At 50.3% G+C, this 21,572-nt stretch overlaps 4 protein-coding genes and 1 non-coding gene across 5 annotated transcripts; 4 read left to right on the top strand and 1 right to left on the bottom strand.

Moving 5' to 3' along the window:
• The first annotated feature begins 124 nt into the window (after positions 1-124).
• On the top strand, positions 125-2,428 carry BDW70DRAFT_28196 (uncharacterized protein). Its single transcript, XM_073743671.1, has 2 exons — positions 125-1,401; positions 1,458-2,428. The coding sequence occupies exons 1-2, from the start codon at positions 583-585 to the stop codon at positions 2,331-2,333; spliced, it is 1,695 nt and encodes a 564-aa protein (XP_073597273.1). The 5' UTR covers positions 125-582; the 3' UTR covers positions 2,334-2,428.
• Positions 2,429-3,107: 679 nt separating this feature from the next.
• BDW70DRAFT_158792 (RNA helicase SLH1) lies at positions 3,108-9,191 on the top strand (the record flags this gene model as incomplete). The annotated part of the gene is made up of 1 exon (XM_073740588.1): positions 3,108-9,191. One exon carries the CDS (start codon positions 3,108-3,110, stop codon positions 9,189-9,191), a length of 6,084 nt encoding a protein of 2,027 aa, XP_073597274.1.
• Positions 9,192-9,922: 731 nt separating this feature from the next.
• Positions 9,923-9,996, top strand: BDW70DRAFT_t83. Its single transcript has one exon. It is a non-coding gene; the product is annotated as a tRNA-Ile (tRNA).
• Positions 9,997-11,461: 1,465 nt separating this feature from the next.
• BDW70DRAFT_149295 (BTB/POZ domain-containing protein) lies at positions 11,462-12,691 on the top strand (the record flags this gene model as incomplete). The annotated part of the gene is made up of 2 exons (XM_073738985.1): positions 11,462-11,465; positions 12,174-12,691. The coding sequence occupies 2 exons, from the start codon at positions 11,462-11,464 to the stop codon at positions 12,689-12,691; spliced, it is 522 nt and encodes a 173-aa protein (XP_073597275.1).
• Positions 12,692-14,042: 1,351 nt separating this feature from the next.
• nte1 (lysophospholipase) lies at positions 14,043-19,081 on the bottom strand. Its single transcript, XM_073743672.1, has 2 exons — positions 18,520-19,081; positions 14,043-18,430 (listed from the first exon to the last, which is right to left on the bottom strand). The coding sequence occupies exons 1-2, from the start codon at positions 18,882-18,884 to the stop codon at positions 14,212-14,214; spliced, it is 4,584 nt and encodes a 1,527-aa protein (XP_073597276.1). The 5' UTR covers positions 18,885-19,081; the 3' UTR covers positions 14,043-14,211.
• Between the last annotated feature and the right edge of the window lie 2,491 nt (positions 19,082-21,572).

The raw sequence follows: 21,572 nt of genomic DNA on the forward strand, positions 1-21,572 counted from the left end.
TCTCTGGATGCCAGGCGCTATCCTCCTTCATTGGTCGAGCGGGCCGAGTTTCAAAGTAACATGAAACCAATAATGAATCAGCTCAGCTCCTCAGCCCGCTATGATAATTTAACAGCCGCGCAACCACAACGCCCACCACTACGCTCTGATATATGCACCGAGTGCGGCTTCTGATGGTGCTCGCTGTATCCAAAGATGACTGGACCGGCTAATATCGTTGGGCTCATGGCATACCAATCACCATAACTCCTATCGTCTGGTCACTCCCTCTCAATCTAGCGCTAACACTCCTAGATTGTCTCGTCTAGATCCTAGATGTGAGACTATGGCCCACCAAACCCCCGACATTGTGTCACGGACACCGGGGGTGTTCAGCTAAGGGCTTATTGCCCTTATAATATCAGGGACCGCCACTTTCTTCTTCCTTGGACGGCTTACTTTCGCTCCTTTGGTTTGGTTTTTCAATTCTCGTCTCGGCCTTCTGGAAGGCTGTCCATTCCTTATATTTTTATTTCGTATTTCATTCTACATACGCTGCTAATCGGATACTGACTCATCTTTTATGGACCGCGTCTATTGAGAATGGCCAAAGGAATACTTGGAAAATCACGCTCGCCACCTCGAGCGCCGGGCATTTCAAATCCCCTCTTGAACTATACAGATGCCCTACCAAGGAATGACCTACGCGAGATCCAGGCCGGCGTCAGTTACAGTCGTCCAATCCATCAGGTCGTCAAAGAGGGACAGCATTCTGGCATGTCCGATAAGCATAATCGCAGCAGAAAGCCAGATTCTCAGGTGCCTGGCTTTGATTTTCAACTCACTAGCACACCAGTCGAAGCTGAAGCGTCAGACACGCACCTGGGGGTGGATGAGTCAATGATTGGCATTGCTCTTGGAAGCCCTCGACTGTTGGAACAATATAATGCTGCATCTCAGTCGCAACGAATACCGCCGCCCACGCCTCCCGAGGAAGAAAGGCCCAATTCATCATTGCAGCGCAAGCCAAGCAAGTGGAAGAAAATTGGGGGCCTGTTTAAGGCGAAGAACGCCGTCGCTCATAATGCAAACAGGCCGTTCTACCAGGTTCAAGCTCCGAACGACGGGCCGTCGCAGGGGTCTACGCATTCGATAGACTACAAACCCCGGCGGAGAGCAGGTACCAAGACCGCACCGATTGAGAACACAGAAGTATGGCCGTGTCTTGCTTCGGAGAGTGGAACCATGGCACATCAGCAAGGGTCTAAGCCAAATCCCGGATCCTTTCTCCAGGTTGAGATACCTCAAGTTGAGATGGAACGGTACAGCGTAATGTTTGGTGGCCTTCTAAACAATGATCGGCCCCCCCTGTTGGCTAGGCGGAGCAAAACACTGGATAATTTGACAATTCCTGACAAGGAGGTGAGTTCCGGACGCCGTCCACCATGCAATAACTTACTTATGGCCACACGTCCCAGTCATCTCCACCGTGGTGTCCGCCTCGACGACGAGCAACTTCCCCAGCAATATCCCCTAGTTTTAACTTGTTCCCAACTGTACCAGCCAACAAGGCCGCAAAAGTTCTCGGAACTCAAAAGGCATCCGAGCCTTCAGATCAATCGCGAAAAGCATTGACGGCGTCTCGAAACCAATCCCAGGAGGCAGTGCCTGGCTCAAATGGCTCGACTCCAGACATTTGTCCTAAAACACGATCATCCCACCGCCCCCAGGCCTCCATCACATCTTTCCTCTCTGCAACCTCAATTGGTTCCGATGACGAACCACTTCTCATACATAAGTTCGAACGAGTCCGAACATACGCCGGCATGAAAGAGCCATCCTGGGGAGTATCACATTCAAATCAAGCACCAGTAACAATGACAGTACCGTCCTCAGAAACCTCAACAAAAGCAAAGAGCCTCGCCATCAAGACGCGAGAGCTCCATTCAGGTTCGGACTCAAGCAGCGTCAGCTCAACAGAGACCTACTCGGACACACTCACAGTGACATCAGCATCTTCCCCGATCCTCTCACCTTTAAGCACGACAATGTCTCCGCCCAGAGACAGGAATGCAGCTACAGCAAGAACCATATCCACGTTGCCCCCGCCACGAACAACATCCCGAGCAGGCGATAATGCTCAAATCCCAACCATCGAAGTGTCCGTCGCACGCTCCGTCTCCGTCTCAAAGGGCAAGAAGCAGGTCCTTGTCCCTGTCAGGAAAAGAACCCCCCACTTGAACTCTAGTAATGAAAGGCTTGTTGTAAGACAGGCTAAGACTCCCATGGTTACAGCTCCGGCGTATGGGCATCGCCCAGGCCTCTCGCAGGATGCGCGTATTGAAACGGTTTAAGTCTGCCTTTGCAATGTCTCTTTTTACCAGTTCTTCTTGGATTTCCTTCTGTTCTTAAGCTTTGCGTGGATTCAGTCATGGTTACATACCCCTTGTTTTTTTGTATGGCACAGTATAGTACAGTGTGGTGGGCTTTCCTGCTTTCTGCTTTGGGTTAGGTTATTTATATTGAAGCACAATGCAGCGAGTATGAAAATTCTCTGGGTTTTGTCTTCTGTTTCAGTCGGTACCCATGCTCATATAGTATCCAGCAGTCGTCGCAGGGGTTGTTCATCTCAACATTATTTGGTATATCCTTGTCGACGTCCCTCACCTTTTGTACTCATCTGCAGTCGGATAATTTCTCTCTCTTTCTTATCATAGCGCCTTGGGTCATTATCTTAAATCAAATACAGTCTGGTTGCTGAGGCATTAGTTCAAATGATGCTTGTCGCGTGGTTGTGTCGGAATTATAATTCTGGAATACAGGGACATTATATACAAAATAGCGGGGCGCGGTGGTAGAAGCTTGCAAATTGTAATTTTATTGAATAAGCATATGGCTCCGTAGGCTATAATTGAGGAAGAAACCGCGAGTTGAATCATTTTATATCTTAGCTCTCTATGGAGCGCCCCAGGCATCTAAACTTAGGTCATTCACTGCACCACCGCCGAGGATCTAACTGGGATCCCCTTCATTCTCTTCAATCCCCTCACCTCCTCGCCTCCTCCCACCTTCACATCTCTTTTCATAGGGAAATTGGATTGGTTCGGATTACGCACTGTAATTTGAAAATGATGAACGGGACAGAATCCATCGAGTCGCAGTGGCTGGCTCAACTAGCTGCCATGCGGCAGGCCATCGCAGATCTGAACCTTACCAAAAACCCCGCCAACGCCCAGCTGACGTACGGCAGCGATCTCGATCTCGACCTCGACGAGAACTCCTCTTCCTCCGGGACAGTGGACGATGTCTGGGATCTAATCAGTTCTGATGAGGAGTCCACAAGCGAGAGCATTTACGAAACCGATGATCTCCCTTCCCCTCCAGTCTCCGAACAATACGACTCAACATGGCTACAGCAGAGATGCCAGCTTCTCGCTTCCCAGCAACCTGGGGTGGAATCGAACGAGGTAGCGCAACAAATCATTGCCGCGCTAGCTACCGACAGTGGCGACGACGAGCTGCAGATGTCCCTGGCTGAGATTGTGGGGTTTGACGACCTGGATTTTGTGATCGAGCTGATCGCACACCGGAAGGAGATACTGAGAAGTCTAGATGCTGGTCCGCGGAACACTCAAGCGCAGACGGACGGATTGGCGTCTGGACAATTGCAGACACGGGCCGAGAGAGAGCAGGCTCTTCGGAGGCAGGACTTCGAGCACAAAAATGCAGCCATTCTGCCGGAGCAGACTAGGGAGGGGCCAAAATACCCGCATGTATTCAAAACGCACGACTCGAGAAACATACTCGCCCTGAATGGAAAAAGCTATGGTCTACCACTGGGTAGTAGACAGATTGACGAGCCGAAATATACGGAGGTCGAAGTCCCTGCTTCAAAAGTCGGAACCATTGGACAGCAGCAGAAACTGGTTCCGATATCTTCCATGGATGGTCTTTGTCAGGGTACCTTCAAAGGCTACAAGACGTTAAACCGAATGCAGAGCCTGCTGTACGATGTCGCCTACAAAACTAGTGAGAACATGCTTATCTGCGCGCCTACTGGAGCGGGTAAGACAGACGCCGCTATGCTGACAATTCTCAATGCCATTGGGAAGAACACGGTCCCCAATCCCGCTGAGCAGCCCGGTGCTACCGAGTTTTCGGTCCTAGTGGATGATTTCAAAATCGTCTATGTGGCTCCGATGAAAGCTCTCGCAGCCGAGGTTACCGAGAAACTTGGAAAACGCCTTGCATGGCTGGGAATCAAAGTTCGTGAACTGACTGGTGACATGCAGTTGACGAAACGGGAGATTGTGGAGACTCAAATCATAGTCACCACCCCTGAGAAATGGGACGTAGTGACTCGAAAAAGCACTGGAGACACGGAGCTTGTGCAAAAGGTCCGCTTGTTAATTATTGATGAAGTTCATATGCTACACGACGAACGTGGTGCGGTCATTGAGTCATTGGTGGCTCGAACCCAGCGACAGGTGGAAAGTACCCAGTCGCTCATTCGCATCGTCGGTCTGTCGGCAACCCTGCCAAACTACGTCGACGTCGCCGATTTCTTGAAGGTCAATAAGATGGCTGGACTGTTCTTCTTCGATTCCTCTTTCCGGCCAGTGCCCCTTGAGCAACACTTCATTGGCGTTAAGGGGAAGCCGGGCTCTAAGCAATCCCGCGATAATATCGATACTGTGACTTTCGAGAAAGTCCGGGACATGCTCGAGAGAGGACACCAGGTCATGGTTTTTGTGCACTCGCGCAAAGACACTGTGCTAACTGCGCGAATGCTCAAGCAAATGGCAGTTCAGGACGGATGCGAGGCTCTCTTCAGCTGCCATGAACATGAAAACTATTCTAACGCGCTACGAGATATGAAACATGCTCGTGCTCGCGAGCTGCGTGATTTGTTCGCCAGTGGATTTGGCACACATCATGCCGGGATGAGCCGAAGTGACCGAAACCTTATGGAGCGTATGTTTTCTGAAGGACTCATCAAGGTTCTCTGCTGTACAGCCACGCTTGCCTGGGGTGTTAACCTGCCAGCCGCGGCGGTGGTCATCAAGGGAACTCAATTATACAACCCACAAGAGGGCAAATTCGTCGATCTTGGCATTCTGGATGTCTTGCAGATCTTTGGTCGTGCTGGTCGTCCTCAATTCCAGGATACAGGCATCGGCTTCATTTGTACAACACATGACAAACTGAACCACTACCTGTCTGCGGTAACTTCGCAGCAGCCAATTGAATCCCGCTTTTCAAGTCGATTGGTCGATAATTTGAATGCCGAGATTGCTCTCGGAACAGTCACGTCGATTTCAGAAGGAGTGCAGTGGCTGGGATATTCCTATCTCTTCGTGCGCATGAAGCGCGAGCCTCGAAATTATGGCATTGACTACACTGAATTGATAGACGACCCTGGGCTAGTTTTAAGACGTCGCGAGCTCATCATCCAGGCTGCGCTTGTTTTGCAAAAGAGCCAAATGATAATCTACAACGAGAAAACTGAGGAACTTCGAGCTAAAGACGTCGGGAGAATTGCAAGTCAATACTATGTGCTTCAGACGAGTATTGAGATTTTCAACGAGCTCATGCGGCCTCGAGCAGGGGAGGCAGACGTCTTGCGGATGATCAGTATGAGTGGTGAATTCGACAATATCCAGTCTCGTGAAAATGAGTCGAAGGAACTCACCAGACTTCGCGAGGAAGCGGTCCAGACTGAAGTGGAAGGAGGAAATGACTCTGCACAAGCAAAGACCAACATTTTGCTCCAGTCCTACATTTCCCGAGCCAAAATTGAAGACTTTGCCTTGGTCTCAGACACTGGATATGTGGCGCAAAATGCAGCACGTATATGCCGTGCTTTGTTCATGATTGCATTGAACCGACGTTGGGGATATCAATGCCAAGTACTTCTCTCGATGTGCAAATCAATCGAAAAGCAGATGTGGCCGTTCGATCACCCGTTCCGCCAGTTTGATCTGCCGCAGCCGATTCTAAGGAACTTGGAAGAGAAGCTGCCGACTTCATCTGTTGAATCGATGAGGGATATGGAAACCGCAGAGCTTGGCCAACTTGTCCATAACCACAAAATGGGCAAGACATTGGCGAAATTGCTTGATAACTTCCCCACTCTCAGTGTCGAGACTGAGATTGCACCGCTGAATCGTGACGTTTTACGTGTGCGCCTAATGCTGTATCCAGAATTCACCTGGAATGATCGACACCACGGTGCCTCCGAATCTTACTGGATCTGGGTTGAAAATTCGGAGACGTCCGAGATCTACCATCACGAGTACTTTATCTTGAGTCGAAAGAAGCTCTATGATGTCCACGAGCTAAACTTTACCATTCCTCTCTCAGACCCGTTACCGAACCAAATTTATGTTCGAGCTATATCTGATCGTTGGTTGGGAGCGGAGACTGTTACCCCGATATCGTTCCAGCATCTGATCCGTCCGGACACTGAGAGTGTGTACACGGATCTCCTCGAATTGCAGCCTCTCCCTGTATCTGCTTTGAAAAATCCAATCCTTGAAGAGCTGTACGGACAGCGCTTTCAGTTCTTCAACCCCATGCAGACTCAGCTCTTTCACGTTCTATATCACACCGCGGCAAATGTACTTTTAGGATCGCCGACAGGTAGTGGGAAGACAGTCGCGGCGGAGCTAGCCATGTGGTGGGCTTTTAGAGAGCGTCCAGGCTCAAAAGTCGTGTATATTGCGCCCATGAAAGCGCTTGTTCGCGAGCGTGTAATGGACTGGGGAAGACGGCTTACAGCGCCTATGGGCCTCAAACTAGTTGAGTTGACCGGTGACAACACGCCTGACACACGGACGATCCGAGATGCAGACATCATTATCACAACACCAGAAAAGTGGGACGGTATCTCTCGTAGCTGGCAAACCAGAGATTACGTCCGCAAGGTAAGTCTGGTCATCATTGACGAGATTCATCTGCTTGGCGGTGACCGTGGGCCCATTCTGGAAATTATTGTTTCTCGAATGAACTATATCGCTTCACAGTCAAAGGGTTCGGTCCGATTAATGGGCATGTCGACGGCCTGTGCGAATGCCTCCGACCTTGCAAACTGGCTGGGAGTGAAAGAAGGCTTGTACAATTTCCGGCACTCAGTTCGGCCGGTTCCTCTGGAGATCTATATCGACGGGTTCCCTGAGCAGCGTGGTTTCTGCCCTCTTATGCAGTCTATGAACCGACCTACTTTCTTGGCCATTAAGAACCACTCTCCTGAGAAGCCTGTGATTGTGTTTGTCGCTTCTCGTAGGCAGACTCGACTGACTGCCAAAGACTTGATAAACTTTTGTGGAATGGAGGATAACCCTCGTCGTTTTGTTCGTATGTCGGAGGATGATCTGCAGTTAAACCTTGAACGGGTCAAGGATGATGCTCTGAGGGAGGCCCTTTCCTTTGGCATTGGTCTTCATCATGCTGGTTTGGTGGAATCCGATAGGCAGCTAGCAGAAGAGCTCTTTGCCAACAACAAGATTCAAATTCTTGTAGCCACCAGCACTCTCGCGTGGGGTGTCAACCTTCCTGCACATCTCGTCGTCGTCAAGGGAACACAGTTCTTCGACGCGAAGACAGAGGGTTATAAGGATATGGATTTGACAGATGTTCTGCAGATGCTGGGTCGTGCGGGTCGGCCTCAATTCGATTCGTCCGGCATTGCGCGGATTTTTACGCAGGACTCGAAGAAGGCGTTCTACAAGCACTTCTTGCACACCGGTTTTCCTGTGGAGTCCACACTTCACAAAGTCCTTGACAACCATTTGGGCGCCGAAGTCTCTGCCGGGACCATTGCCACCAAGCAAGACGCTCTCGACTACCTGACCTGGACGTTTTTCTTCCGCCGTCTGCACAAAAATCCATCCTACTACGGTCTTGAGATTTCCGCAGACCAGCACAACTCTCTCGAAGCTCAGACTTTAGCGCAAGACTTTATGATCAACCTGGTCGACAAATCCCTCAGCGAGCTGTCAGAGTCTAGCTGCATAATATTCGACTCGGCAACTGGCGAGGTCGACCCAACGCCCTTTGGTAAGATCATGAGCTACTACTACCTTGCGCACAAAACGATCCGCTACCTCCTCTCCCACGCAAAGCCAGCCCCATCTTTTCACGACGTCCTTAGTTGGATGTGCTCCGCCACAGAGTTTGACGAACTTCCCGTTCGTCACAATGAGGATCTCATCAACGCTGAGCTCTCGCGGAACTTACCCCTCGCTGTAGACCCCATGGGCGATCTACCGATGTGGGATCCCCACGTCAAAGCCTTCCTTCTCCTACAAGCCTACATGTCTCGCATTGACCTCCCCATTTCCGACTATGTTGGGGATCAGACATCAGTCCTTGACCAGAGCATCCGTATCATTCAAGCCTCCATCGATGCAATGGCGGAACTAGGCTACACGGCCGCATGCCGCACGTTCATCACCCTCCTACAGTGCATCAAATCCGCCCGATGGCCAACTGACCACCCGCTCTCGATCCTCCCAGGAGTTGACCCATCCATTAACGAAGACAAAGACAACAAAACCCGCCTCCCATCATCTTTAACCTCCCTTACTTCCCTGCCTCACGGTGCAATCACAACACTCCCTGGCAAACTCCACCTCCCGGCTGCTTTGCATTCTCAGTTCACCAAGGCAACAAGTTACCTCCCACGTCTCGCAGTCTCCGTCCCACTGTCCTCGGAACGCGGCCTAAGTGTTTCGCTAACGCGCAAGAATCAGCCCAGCAACCCAGACTTCCGCATCTATGCGCCCCGCTTTCCCAAACCGCAAACTGAGGGCTTCTTTCTACTCGTTTGTGCTTCTAAATCCGATGGCCAGGATGGAGATCTACTGGCGCTCAAGAGGGTTTCGTGGCCTACCGGTAACAATAGCGATCATAACAACAGTAACGGGAAAGGATTGAACAAGAACAAAAAAGCCACAAGAGCTCTAGGGCACGGACATGAACACAGTTCTGTGTCCACTACGTCCACGGTCAAGTTTCCTCGTGACATTCCTGTCCCACAGCGTGTGAATGTGAGGGTAATTAGTGATTCGTATCCGGGAATGGAGTGGGTTATTTCCGCTGTGGAGGTTGTGGCAGAGCCTGGTGGAAGTGGTAGCGGGAAGGGAAAAGGCACTGAGAATGAGATGCAAAGACAGGTTGTTCCAGAGTCGAGTATCTCGGCAAAGGAATAATTTTGAGCTTGAGTTTGCTTTGTGTTACGGCGGCTTTGCTTTGTGCCATGTGGCATCATCACTGTACGGCTCTCTATATCGTGCTGATGCGTACGGAAGCACTGGAGATAAGCTCCAAAGGGGCCACTGGCTACACGACCAAGTAGTGCCTCGACCGCATAGAAAAGAACCCTTACGCCAATCTGCACGCCGGCATCTGGGTCAGAGAACGAGGATAGAGGAGTTTGGCTGACTGGGTTTGGTTTAGCTCTGGGACAATACTCCTTGGCTTGCGTACTCTCTGGATTTAAAAGATGTAGAATACTATAGATCCCATAGAAGTGTTATGCATTACCTGCGAGTCTGTATCAGACGTTCAGCCGCTTCTAAAGGGGAAACCAAGAGTGGAATGAGGAGGTGAAACAAAAACAGTTCAGAAAAGCGCAGCAGGGCTGCTTCATGGATATTCGGATTCAGCCAGGAGATGATTATTGTTGTTACCATCAAATTCTACGTTTATATACCTAGCGAATTATACTGAGCCGAGAACCTATAAACCATTTTTGCAATGTCTTCGTCTTGCGTTATAATAAAATTGATGTTGATGGTAAAGAATATATAGTGGATCGTGGGGTTTGATACATAACGGATATATGGGGGTCAAGTCCGCTCGCATTTGACTCGATGCGATTGAGCTGTATGCATTAATCTTTATTAATATAACAAAAAAGATTTAACCAACTCAACAAATAGGTTCCGTGGCGCAATTGGTTAGCGCGTGGTGCTAATAACGCCAAGGCTGAGGGTTCGATCCCCTCCGGGACCATCGTTTTTTCCAGGTGTTTATTTCTTCCCCCCACTCTCTCTCTCTCTTTTTTTTTGGTCGTGTAGACAAAGGGCCTGTAATTTCCCCTTTACTCAGAGAGACAAAAAAAATACAGGGTAGGAGCAACGAGCAAACGAAGCGGCCGCACATGGATATGACGGACGTCTGACCAGAGACAGCAGCCGGAGATTGAAGGGGGAAAACGCCAACTGAAGAATACGGTTCTCTCGAACCAGTATTGGCTGACCCTAAGGACCAACGGAAGAGCAAGTAGCTCATGACATGGAGACCACCGCAGAAGTGGTTGAGGAACTTCTCCCTGGAAAGTAGCTTAGGAGCATGCAAATACTCTTGCTCAGCTACAGATGCCTGGAGCTGCGGAGGATCATGTCGTTCAGCCGTACCTGAGGTCCCCCCAGATTTGCCAAGTCTAATTACACGATTGCGGGAGGAGGGAAACCAGCTGGATGATATGAGTCTGGACCCTGCCAGTACAACGCGGCAGCATCCAGAAGCAGGAGCCGCAGTCAGCCCCTAATATGCTGAAGCCATCGCGCCCAGAGATGAGAACCGACCACGATCTCCCAGTCAGCATCTGAACCAGTCTGCAACCGCACAAACCAGATAGCATCCGTAAGCTGCGGATGAAGAACCGCCAACACATCAAGATATCAATCGGCCAGGAACTCGGGATGCCGCCTTCGCTGACGAATTATGGGAGATGATGAGGGTGATGAAGAACCGGCAGGTACAGTTGAACTAGGGCCTTCTCAACCGGACATCGAACAACACGCAGCGTATCTTCTCCATCCAGAATAGGCTCAGCGGGAAGAATTGAGAGACAGGAGGAGGATCTGCTGTTTGATACTCCGTGCAATTTAGAAGAAACAGATCAACAGGAAACGGAAGGGGTCCAGGGGAGCCCAAATGGGCGGAGGGTCACAGTTACATCCAATGTCTACGAGCAAGGGGGATGGGGAAGACGGACATGATCACTGTATGTTCTGATTCCCTTGCTGAGGCGCAGACCACCGCCAACCAGTATGCGCGGGACCCCAATCAAAATGCACGTTCTTATGATTGTCGACTACGCAAAGGGCTGTCGACGAATGCATTTGCGCTGCAATTGACGGTGGCAGTTTCACCGTCCTGAGTTTTGGAAGCAACCTAGCGGTGACCCATCAACTTGTCGCGTCCGTCGCACCACTGCAAGTCTGATGGGAGCGACGAGCAAGATCACGATCCAGATCGGGTCCAGGCACGCCTTGGGAAACGATTGAAAGCAAGTACCGCTGCCCTGTCAGCTGCTCCCAATTAGACGCATGATGATCCGGTGCCGGCGGAGACAGCAACAAGTCAGAGACCGAGGACACAATAGAAGAATACTGACTGGGCGTCTCGGTTAGTGGCTCAACCGCCGCAGGTTGTGCGGCCCAGTCGGGCAGAAGCAGATCCTCAACCTGCTATGAGTATGTTCGAGCCCTGAGATAAGAAAGGCGCTGGAAGACAGTGCATAAGGTCCTTGTTAATCATCAGACCCTTGCGAGGTGGCTTGAGTGGCAAATAAAGAAACAGGGCAAAAAACTGACAGGCCACGTTTTATGAGAAGGACCTGCGGAACTCACTCAGGCCCAGTGTTCAAAGCGGCAATTGAGGATAACACAAATACAATTTTCATGGATCCAGAGGGTCAAAACCATTCTGAGAGGCGGCTCAAGACTGGCCTGCCCCATCATCAAGCCTTCTATTAATCACTGAAAGTCTGCATCTACGGAACTGCGACACTATTGCTCTGAAGCTACTATCCACAGTGACCGTGATCTAATTGAGATCACTGAGGTTTGATCCAACAGTGCGCTGAAGGCGCAGTAACCTAAGGTTTTGCCAGCCTGACCAGACGAATGAGAGCTTAATTGATCGTGCATCCATACAAGAAAACCATTGGACTTTGGACTTGTGCACTGCTGAAACAGCATTTAGAAGTTAGCAGCCTTAAAGAAGCTGTCACATAATGTATCACGTCGTGCTTTTCTAGTCCTATGTGAATGTACGTATATTTTATACATTATTCACTAGATTCTACTATGCTTAGCTTGCAACGTCCCCCTATCTATATCTTTGATTGAACCTTAGATTCACCAACTTCAACATGTCTAATTATGAACCCAATGACGAAGGCCCATCCCAAAGCTCGCTTGCCGCCAAAGCCAGGCGAATAACTCTGCAAATGGGGGAGACTCGATTTGTTACAACTCGTGAGACACTTGTAACTGAGAGTATTTTCTTCGCATCCCTGCTGTCTGGACGATGGGATAATTCTCTTCCCGACGGGTCTTATTTTATTGATGCATATCCCACTTTGTTTGAGCACATCCTGCGTTACCTTAGGCGTGGGGTGCTCCCGATATTTTATGATATCAACAAAGGTCATGACCACGCGTTATATCTTGCCCTTCTTGAAGAGGCACGATACTTTCAAATTGCTCGGCTCCAAGGCTGGCCTGAAAATAAGCAATACCTCCATGCACAAGCTGTGAAGTGCTCAGTCGAAGAAGTTGAAGGGACTAGGTATCGTTCTAAAACACTGCCCACAGACACAAGAGTTGAGCACTACCCCAGATGGGAAGCCAGAAAGGTGTATGTGTACCCCGGAGGGACAAGCTGTCACCGGGACAACCCCAAAAGTGCGGCATAAAATGCAAGAAGGCACAAGGTGATGAGGATACTGCTCATGAGGAGGAACAGGCTCTTATGTGTGTGGTGGTGAAAAAACGAATTGTCCTAAATATGCAGGACTGTGTGGCTAGTCAGGAAGGTCTACCTACGAGCATCACGTGGAGTTCTTCTTCCCTCTGACTACCAGGATGAAGATGATGGATAGCGAAATCGGTACAGTACTCGCAGGCCAAAAGAATGATATCTGTTACCCAAAGCATAGACCTTGACACAACTCACGGGTTACCCGTCACGGGTCGGGTTTGGGTACGGGTCCAGACCTTTAACCCGCGGGTGGGCAACAGTACAAACATGCTGTATAAGCCTAATAACGTAACCCACAAGCAGGCCGCGCAGCCCGTACTGTACCTGGATATTTTGGAGCTATTCCCAGCAGCTCAAGCACGCGTGATTCATCACTTTTTATATAATATGTATAATATGACGTATAGGACATCTAACTATAGTATGGCTTTGAATATTACATCCTGAACAGGCTGGTGGAGGGCTTCTTGGAATGTCAGAATACGAAGGTCAGAATACGAAGGCGTAGAGAACTTTGCAGGAGCCTCCTTAATGGTCTGAGCCTTATCTCCTGCGCTATAGGATATCTAGCTCCTGAAAGATAGGTCCTGATAAGGGGCCATCGGGCGTTTCTACAGGTGTATATCTAGTAGGATCAGCCTCATTGAGTAGCAGATTTGCCAAACCCTTGGCCTGAGCATGTGTTGGAGGTGCTCCGCAGCCATCAACCACTATATACACCATACTAATGCCTTCTCCTGGGTTCCAGAGAGTTTATGACAGTTGGCGTTGTGCTTTGCAATATTGGCTCCTTTGAAGTCGGCCACGGAGTTGACTCTGGGATACTAGAAGCTGCCGCTGGTCAACAAGTACAAATACAACCTCCCCTCTTGTTCAGCCAAATCTCAACGCGATCAACCTTTCTTGAGTTATAGTGACAGTCCAAATAGCCTCGGTCTAGAAGGTTAACGGGCTGGGCGGCTCGCTTGTGGGTTAGCTGCGTTGATATTTAGATAAATCAGCATTTTTATGTAGAGTATATAGCCTGATTAGGACATTTTATGCAAGATTGGTTCTTGGCGGTTATCCCGTGGGATACCCAGAACCTGCTAACCTGTGGCGTGTACTAACCCTCGACCCGACCCGCGGGTTCGGGTTTTAGACCTTGGACCCGTCACGGTTTTCTCGGAAATGCGGACGTTTATGGCCTCAGTAACGGTCATTTTCAGGGTCGATCCCACAGGTGCTCACATTTTAGCTGTAAATTCTCCAGTAAAATATCCTATGTTGCGTTTAATTTGCCTGGATCGCGTTCGTATTTCAATTGATTGTTGTACTAGATACGATTGTACCAACGCTGCTGAAGATCTTATATAGAATACATCGCCAAGCACGCTGTTCCCAACATCACAAACATATAGGTCTGGAAATAGCGCCGATAACACCCGTGACTTCATAATTGGTACGTTGACCAAACTAGATACTGGCACGCCGAGGAGCCAGGGTACGCTGAAGCTTCTTCTTCTCTTCAGTCTCCTCGGGAAGAGGTAGAGACCCTTGGCTCTTCAACTTCTGCAAATACTCCTTACCATAGGCATACCCAACCTGGTAAATTTCGTCAAAACTGCCGAATTCAAGGGTCCCGTAGCGGTCGATTGGCGGACGCATGTAGAGACAGCCGGGAATATTCTTGGCCCGTTCGAGATTGTCGATAGACGAGACATAGGCCAGTCGTGCTTGAATTTCGGATAAAGTTGGCGGATTTGGGATGGAAGAGAACGGGTTCCAGCGATTGATGACTGACCACATGCCCGACAAGGAATCACCGTAGCCCTGAGGGGTATTGTCGTCGATGGAGCCCACGTCGATTGCGAAAATGACGTCTGCGCCGAGCGTCTTCATATGGGCTACCGTGAGGTTATCAATGTAGCCGCCGTCGAGAAGCATGCTCCCTTCGTCGCAAATGGGCGGAAGGAGACCTGCCAGTGACATTGAAGCGCGCACATAACGCCAGACATAACCGGAGGAGTGATACTCAGCCCTGGAGCGGCTAATATTGGTCGTATTACAATAGAACTCCAGCCAGAAATCCTCAATCTGGCTATCGCCAAAGGTTTTGAAAATTCCGCGATTGAATTCATGGCCTGTTGTGTACGACACGGACGGGTAGGTAAGGTCCAAGGCAAACCGCCATATACTCCCCATACGCCCGGCAAACTTCTTTGCGCGACCGTACATCGGGACGACATCTGCGTCTCTGGCATAGAGACCGCCTATAAAGGCACCAATTGATGTCCCCCCAACAATGTCAACTGGAATGCCAGCCTCTTCTAAAGCCTTAATGACACCCACGTGAGCAATGCCTCTCGCACCACCCCCTCCAAGAACAAGCCCAACCGCCCTGCCACAGAGGCGACGAGCTAAGCGGTGAAAATCACCTTTGAACGGTGTCTGGGCTGAGTAGATGGGCGTCTGTCGGATCCGCCGAGACGTATATTTCTGAATCTCCGCCTGTAGAATTTGAACCCTCTGTTTCAACACCGTACCAAGTCGCTTTGTTTGAGGATGCGATGGCTCTGCAGTTAGTCTGAAAGCCATTTGAATATGGTGGTGCCCTCCGTTTATCCAGACACGATTCTTGAGCCATTTGCGAGTAAGACCAGGAGGGCAGTATCTGTCCGCATGTAGCAACACGAGCTCTTTCCGTGCTGTGGTCTTCATTCCAAGGAGGAACCTCTCATACTCTCCCACATTCGGAGAAGACTCTGCGAGACCCACCAGAAGGATACAGTCGGCCTGACTAATGCACGTCTGCGTCCACGGGGAGTTCACGTTGGTATCAGCGATATATAGGACCATCCCATACTTTTCCTCCAAGTCGGCCAAATACTGCGACAGCTTTAGCTTCCCCATTCTGCTAAAAGCGTGTCGGCCCAGGTGGTTCAAGATAGCTGCTTGATTCAGCGAAGTCACACCATCGGTAACGCCAATTTGCTGAAGAGCACCCAGCAGCCGATTGCCAAACTCGACAACTGGGACGCCGGTCGTTATGGGAAGGATGCCGACAGTACGGAGATTGAGGGTTGACGTTGCGGTTTTGACACTACCGGTATTGCCAGGTTCGCCTTGTTCAGTCATGGGGTTTTCAACCAAATCTCGCATTCGTTGCGCAATGAGCTTGGAGACCTGGATTGTTATCCCAGTGTGTTCCTGCGCGAGACTGTTGAAGAGCGATCGAGGAAATTTTGCCAGCTCAGTATCTCGTATTGCGTGCAACGTAGCCGGCCGTGTCGATTCTGTCATTACTTCCAACTCGCCCACGCTCTCTCCTTGTCCATGCTCGCCAACCACGGTCATTTTACCACCCTTGCCCTCGTGAACTGATCGAAGGCGGCCGTTTAAAGTAATATAAATGGCATCACTTTCGTCACCCTGGTGGTAAATAACTTGGCCAGCATTTACCTGGACCCACTCCAGAGCGAAATCGATGTGGAGGAGGAGGCGCGGAAGAAGGCCTGTAAGTCTCTTTGCCAACGTCAACAGGGCAATTGGGTACCGCTCAGCTAGCCTCTCTAGGGAGGCCCGCGGAAGGAACCCAACGTAAACATCCGTCTTTGCAACAACATCAGTATAAGAACGGTAGGATGCCATGGCGCCCACATAGCCTTGCATTCCACCAGGCTTGATCATGTAAAGAGACTTCCGAGAAGGTTTCTTGCGCTTAGATTCGCTAATGGGCGCAGCAGCAGTAGCGCCGCGTGATGTAGCCGTTTGAGTTCGTTTCAGTGTTGGAAATAATTCTTCATCAGGCTGGGCATGACCAGGCCTGGATGCCCCAACAAGATCATCTCCCTTTTCGTTAACCTGAACTCCAACGTCCAAAAAGCCGTCTATAACGTAATAGAGCCCCGGATGGCGTTCACCCTGCTCTACCAGAACCGCTCCTTTGGGAAAGTAAACGATCTCTATATCATTAAGTAGGTCTTCCCGGAGATAGACAATTGGTGATGTGCCACCAGCGCTCGTGACGGACATTGACATCATTGACTCGGTGTCACCTTCGCCAGACCCTTCGTAGGCATCAATGAAGCCAAATGCGTTGTTGCTGAAGACAGCTTTCTGGCGACGGGAATCATATGAGACCAGCTTTGGGGATAGTTCGCCGGAGTGACTCCCTTTGCGGAGCGCATTATGTGAGCTGGGGGTTAAGCCTATGCCTTTCATGATACAGTCTAATATTGATTCACGGAACAAAGCAACTTCGTCGACTGAGTCTTTCCGTTGAAGGGAAGAGCGACGCAGAGGGGAGCGTTCTTTCTCAGTCAGCGGAGAATGAAGTCTAGGGGTAGTGGCGAACTGATCATGTCTAGGCCCGAAACGAGAAAGTTGAATGGTGGAAAGCAAGTCACCTGGGCTAACTCCAGCCGTGTCGTGTTCATGAAAAGGTCTTTCTGGGTCTATAAGGGAATTTGGTCGCTTTGGTAGTGGCATCTTTGCTTTGAGAGCAGCCTCTTTTCTCACGAAACTCATCGACCGACGTCTTCGGCCGGCGTAGGGGTTATGTAGTGCAATTCCCCTGGTCACTTCCTCCGAACCTAGGCGGTCCTTCTCTTTCAGAAATTTGTCTTTCAACCGGTCTAGAGCTGCTCCACGGATATCATTCGGCAAGTCATAAGTTGTAAACTTTGTCATCTGTTTCTCAATGCCGAGAACCTCATTGGTGAGACCGAGGTAGGAGTGAGCCGTTGCAAATGTCACTCTTTGAAGGCGTGTAAGGATCACCTGGACTATATGGGCGGTAGCTCTGGGGTAGAGCCGCGTCAATCGTCGGAAGGCACTTGCTGGTATGATCGCGATGGTTGTGTCCACCATTGCCCGCGCAACAATGTCCGGATGAACTGATTTTCTGCGGTTTCCAGGCATCCGTTCTGAAGCTGTTGACTGTCCGTTGGGGTGGTATGAAGAGGCACGGCTCTCCCCTAGATGCAGAGGTGGCACCGGCGGCAAGGGCTCAGCCTCACCGTTAATGGCGGAACCATCAACTTCAGAATCCCTGGGTAGTGCCATGGGCGATCCATTCAATATTTCACCTGGGCTATCCAAAAAAGGTGCGGGGGTCGCCCGAGCGGGACTTGGCTGAACGCTGGACATGCTTGAGCTAGAGCCCTCACTTGCCCGTAATCGAATATCCTCCGTAAACAGGGATAGAATTGAAAACAAGGATGACATGGAAGCGCCGTTCTTCACTTCCGTGAGCAGCTGATACCCTTGTTTTCCATCACGAGCCTGATCATCTTCGTCAGAGGATCCCTCAATGACCTCGCCATTCAGTCCGTGCTTCCCGCCTCGCATGGACTTGACAAAAATCTGGACTAACCCATCCACAACCAGGCAGAACCCTTTCTCTTCCTCGAGTTGGAGGGTTTCGCCAGCTATCAACTTCCTAGTTTGCATAGTGCGTGTCAACTCGTGGAAGACGGGCCTCTCAAGATATCCAAAAACTTTGATCGCGCTGAGAAATTCATCCAAGTAATTGGCCAATCCCGGCTTGGAATCGCCCTCCTGCACATCGGGAAACAGGTCAAGCTGCGGTTCCTTGCGCTGCGGCTCCGGGGGTAGCCGGCTGTACATGTTCAGGAACCGATAGCGGATGAACCAGCTGACGGTCGAGACGAGGCCCAGCACGATCAATAGACTAGACATAATTCACTATATGTCAGCAAACTATACTTTCGAAAGCGATTGCGCCGAAAGGCGTTATTTAGCGGGGTTGGTGGCTCTTACAGCGTAGTGAAATTCATTGTGAACGTCAAGCTCATGGAAAAGAGCGTGAAGAGCCATGTTGGCAGTGTAATCGTCGAGAAGGTAATTACCCAGTATAAAACACTTGGAATTGTCTGGAAAACCAGAGAAAAGACCCAACCGATCCACCCCACCATGGTAGTAGGTGTCGGAGGGGACAACAACGGCGGCGGGGGAAGATGGCTAGAGAGGCTTGGGAAACCGGAGACTTTGGCGCTTATGGCGGGAAGCGAAGTCGACAAAGAAGTTGCAGCGACCGAGGGAATGTCGGAAAGGGAGAGTGACGCATGTAGAGTGTCTAGGTCTGGGAGGTCGGGCGAGGGAACAGATGCTCCACTGTCGGCCATTCTCACATCGAAGCTTGGAAGGAGACCACGCTAAACTTGGCAGTTCGCAGTTGAGCAAAGGCCACAGAACTCCTCATCCGGCGGCGCTACAATGTGTTGAAAGCCAAACAAATTGCAACACCATCGTCGAAGCAAGCCACAACGTGCTTGCAAATGGCCCGTTGGCTGGCTGGCTGTCGATCCGCGTCCCTGCAGAGGGGGTTCGTGGATGAGGGTGAGCTGATGGCCTATTGGCCAAAGCGCGTTGTTGGATTATGTTGGATTAGATGGCTGGTGTAAAGAAGCAGACGCAAGTCAAATTACTTGCATCTCCTAGAAGAGTCCGAGAGAGTAGAGTGTTGAGGGGGAAAACCACCGTGGACTGTTGATCGGAAGTTCAGCTGGGTGCGGCTCACATGATTTTACTGTCACCACATACAAAAAGCGGCTGGTATCAAACCAGGCGTTTCTTTGATAGTATGCGTAGAGAACTAAGTGGCATGCATTTTATGTGTTATTGCTCTATTCAATGTGAGCCACATTTACTTTTCCTGAAGCGCAACACTAATACGTCCAAACCCTGCAGATGTCTTGTGGTAGACGATATTTATGTAGTGCTTGACAATATGCATCTACGTTCTCCAGGCCTCAATCCTGCAAACAACTCCTGGAACTTGTTAGGGGCCTTGCTAGAGCCAGGCGCCAATAATATATGGTGGAATCGAATTATAGATCTCATATTAGTTTAGATAGATGAATGAGTGTACGACTGCGTCGACCGTTAGGATAGGGTAGGCAGACTCGTTTTCTGCCACCCCAGCCTTTCTCCGCCCGGCCACGTTCCCTGTACTATATCTGGTCTGAGCTGATGCTCTTCCTCCTGCCAGTCTTTCGCTTGCTACTAGCTCTAATTGTATTATTCCGTCTTTTCCTCGCCTGTATCTCGTTAATAGAGTCAGCTGTGGCCTTGGCCCAGAGGCCCGCCACAGTCATGTTTCAGGTACGGTTCGCCAGCCTAGCCGGCTATTTACCTTTTTAATTGCTTACTGCTTCTCCGCATCGAAGACGCTTTATGGGCGCTAAGGCTGACACATGTTTGATTGAACAGCGTCTACGTGAGGCTATAGATTCGCGCATCGCAGAAGAGCAGGCTAGACAACGGTCATCTCAGGAGTCGCTAGCCCGCTCCAACTCCGCTCGTCGCCCGCCGGGTCGCAACCTCTCTCCGAGTAGACGACCCTCACGCCCCCGCCGAAATACCGGAACCCCTGTACGCGGACCAGATCCTACCGAGTTTGAGCAGGAATTCGCTATCGGTGACGATGATACGTCAAGCAGGTCAGCAACACCCCGGCCGGAGTCGACAGGCACTCCTGAGAATACACCAGGAGAGGGTGCCGGACAGGCTGAGGGCACAGCAAACGCAGCATCCGAGAAGGATGGCATGCCGGGAACGGAAACAAATCAGCCTCCGGAGCTACCGTCTGAAGTGAAAGCGAAACTGCGACGGCTGAACAAGATGGAATCGCGTTACCAGGGTATGTTTTGTATCGGCTATAGACGCCTACAACATTGCTAACATTTGTCTCGCATAGAGCTGTTGAAAGCATATCGAGCAGCCCATTCTCGTGTTTTATCGATTGAACCTTTTGAAGCCGCCTTGCGGGAGAACACGCCATTGACCTCTATTGCGGATCCCAAGGCGCTGACCGAATACTTCAACCAGATTTCTCTCAAAGGAGACCTAGTAGCGGAGGAGCTCAAGCGGGTCACAACTGAAAGGGACGAGTTCAAGAACAAGTTGGAAACAGCTGTGAAATCTGAGAAAGCCGCGCGGGATGAGCTGGATCGTCTCAAACAAACCGCTAGTGGCGAAGAGCAATCAAATGATAGCAAAGAGGCCACTCCAACACCAAAGCAGTCTCGCAAGGAAACCAAGCAGGAGGCCGAGGAGTTCTTTTCCTTTGACAACGAGATCCCTCGGCTGGAGTCCGAGTTGAAGGAGAAGCAGGAAGAAGTTGAGAGTCTCAAAGCCCAGACCCAAACCTTGAAGCGCGATTTATCAGTTGCACGTGAGTCGACTGAGGGTATGGTTCATAACCTCGAATCTGCTACCCGAGAGCTTGCAGAGTTGCGTGACTTCAAGGATAAACAAGAAGCGGAGATGGAAACTCTCAAGATCTCAAAGCAAAGTGAGATTGATGAAATCAAGTCCAAGCTTGAAGCGTCAGAAACCGCCGTGGCCGAGACCAATGCGGAAGTAGAGAAGCTTAAGGCGGAGCTGAAGCAGAAGGCAGCTGAAATTGAACAGCTACAGGCACAAGCCAGTAAACCGGAAGATGCTGACCAGCAGGCAGAGTTAGCGATAAAATTAGAGCAAGTTAAGCAGGAAAAGGAGGCCAATGAGAAGCGGCTAGGGGTACTACAAGGTCTAGTGGATACTCTTCGAACCCAGCTCAAAGAGACTCAGGATACGATGTCGGATCTTAAGGCAAATATGGACCAAAAGACTGAAGATTTTGAGAAGCTGAAGAAGGTCATTGACTTCCTTGACGGGAACCTGGAGGATAACGTGAAATGGCAGGAATCCAAGGACAAGGTCGCTAACGGTCAGAAAGTTGATTTCGAAGAACTACGACAGACATTGGCCCCAGCACATGGCTCAGAGGCAGCAATCGAGAAGCTTGAAACCACACCGCAGCCTGCCAA

This window comes from Aspergillus foveolatus (assembly GCF_047715535.1).
Source record: "Aspergillus foveolatus strain CBS 279.81 unplaced genomic scaffold BDW70scaffold_16, whole genome shotgun sequence".
Lineage (NCBI taxonomy): Eukaryota > Fungi > Ascomycota > Eurotiomycetes > Eurotiales > Aspergillaceae > Aspergillus > Aspergillus foveolatus.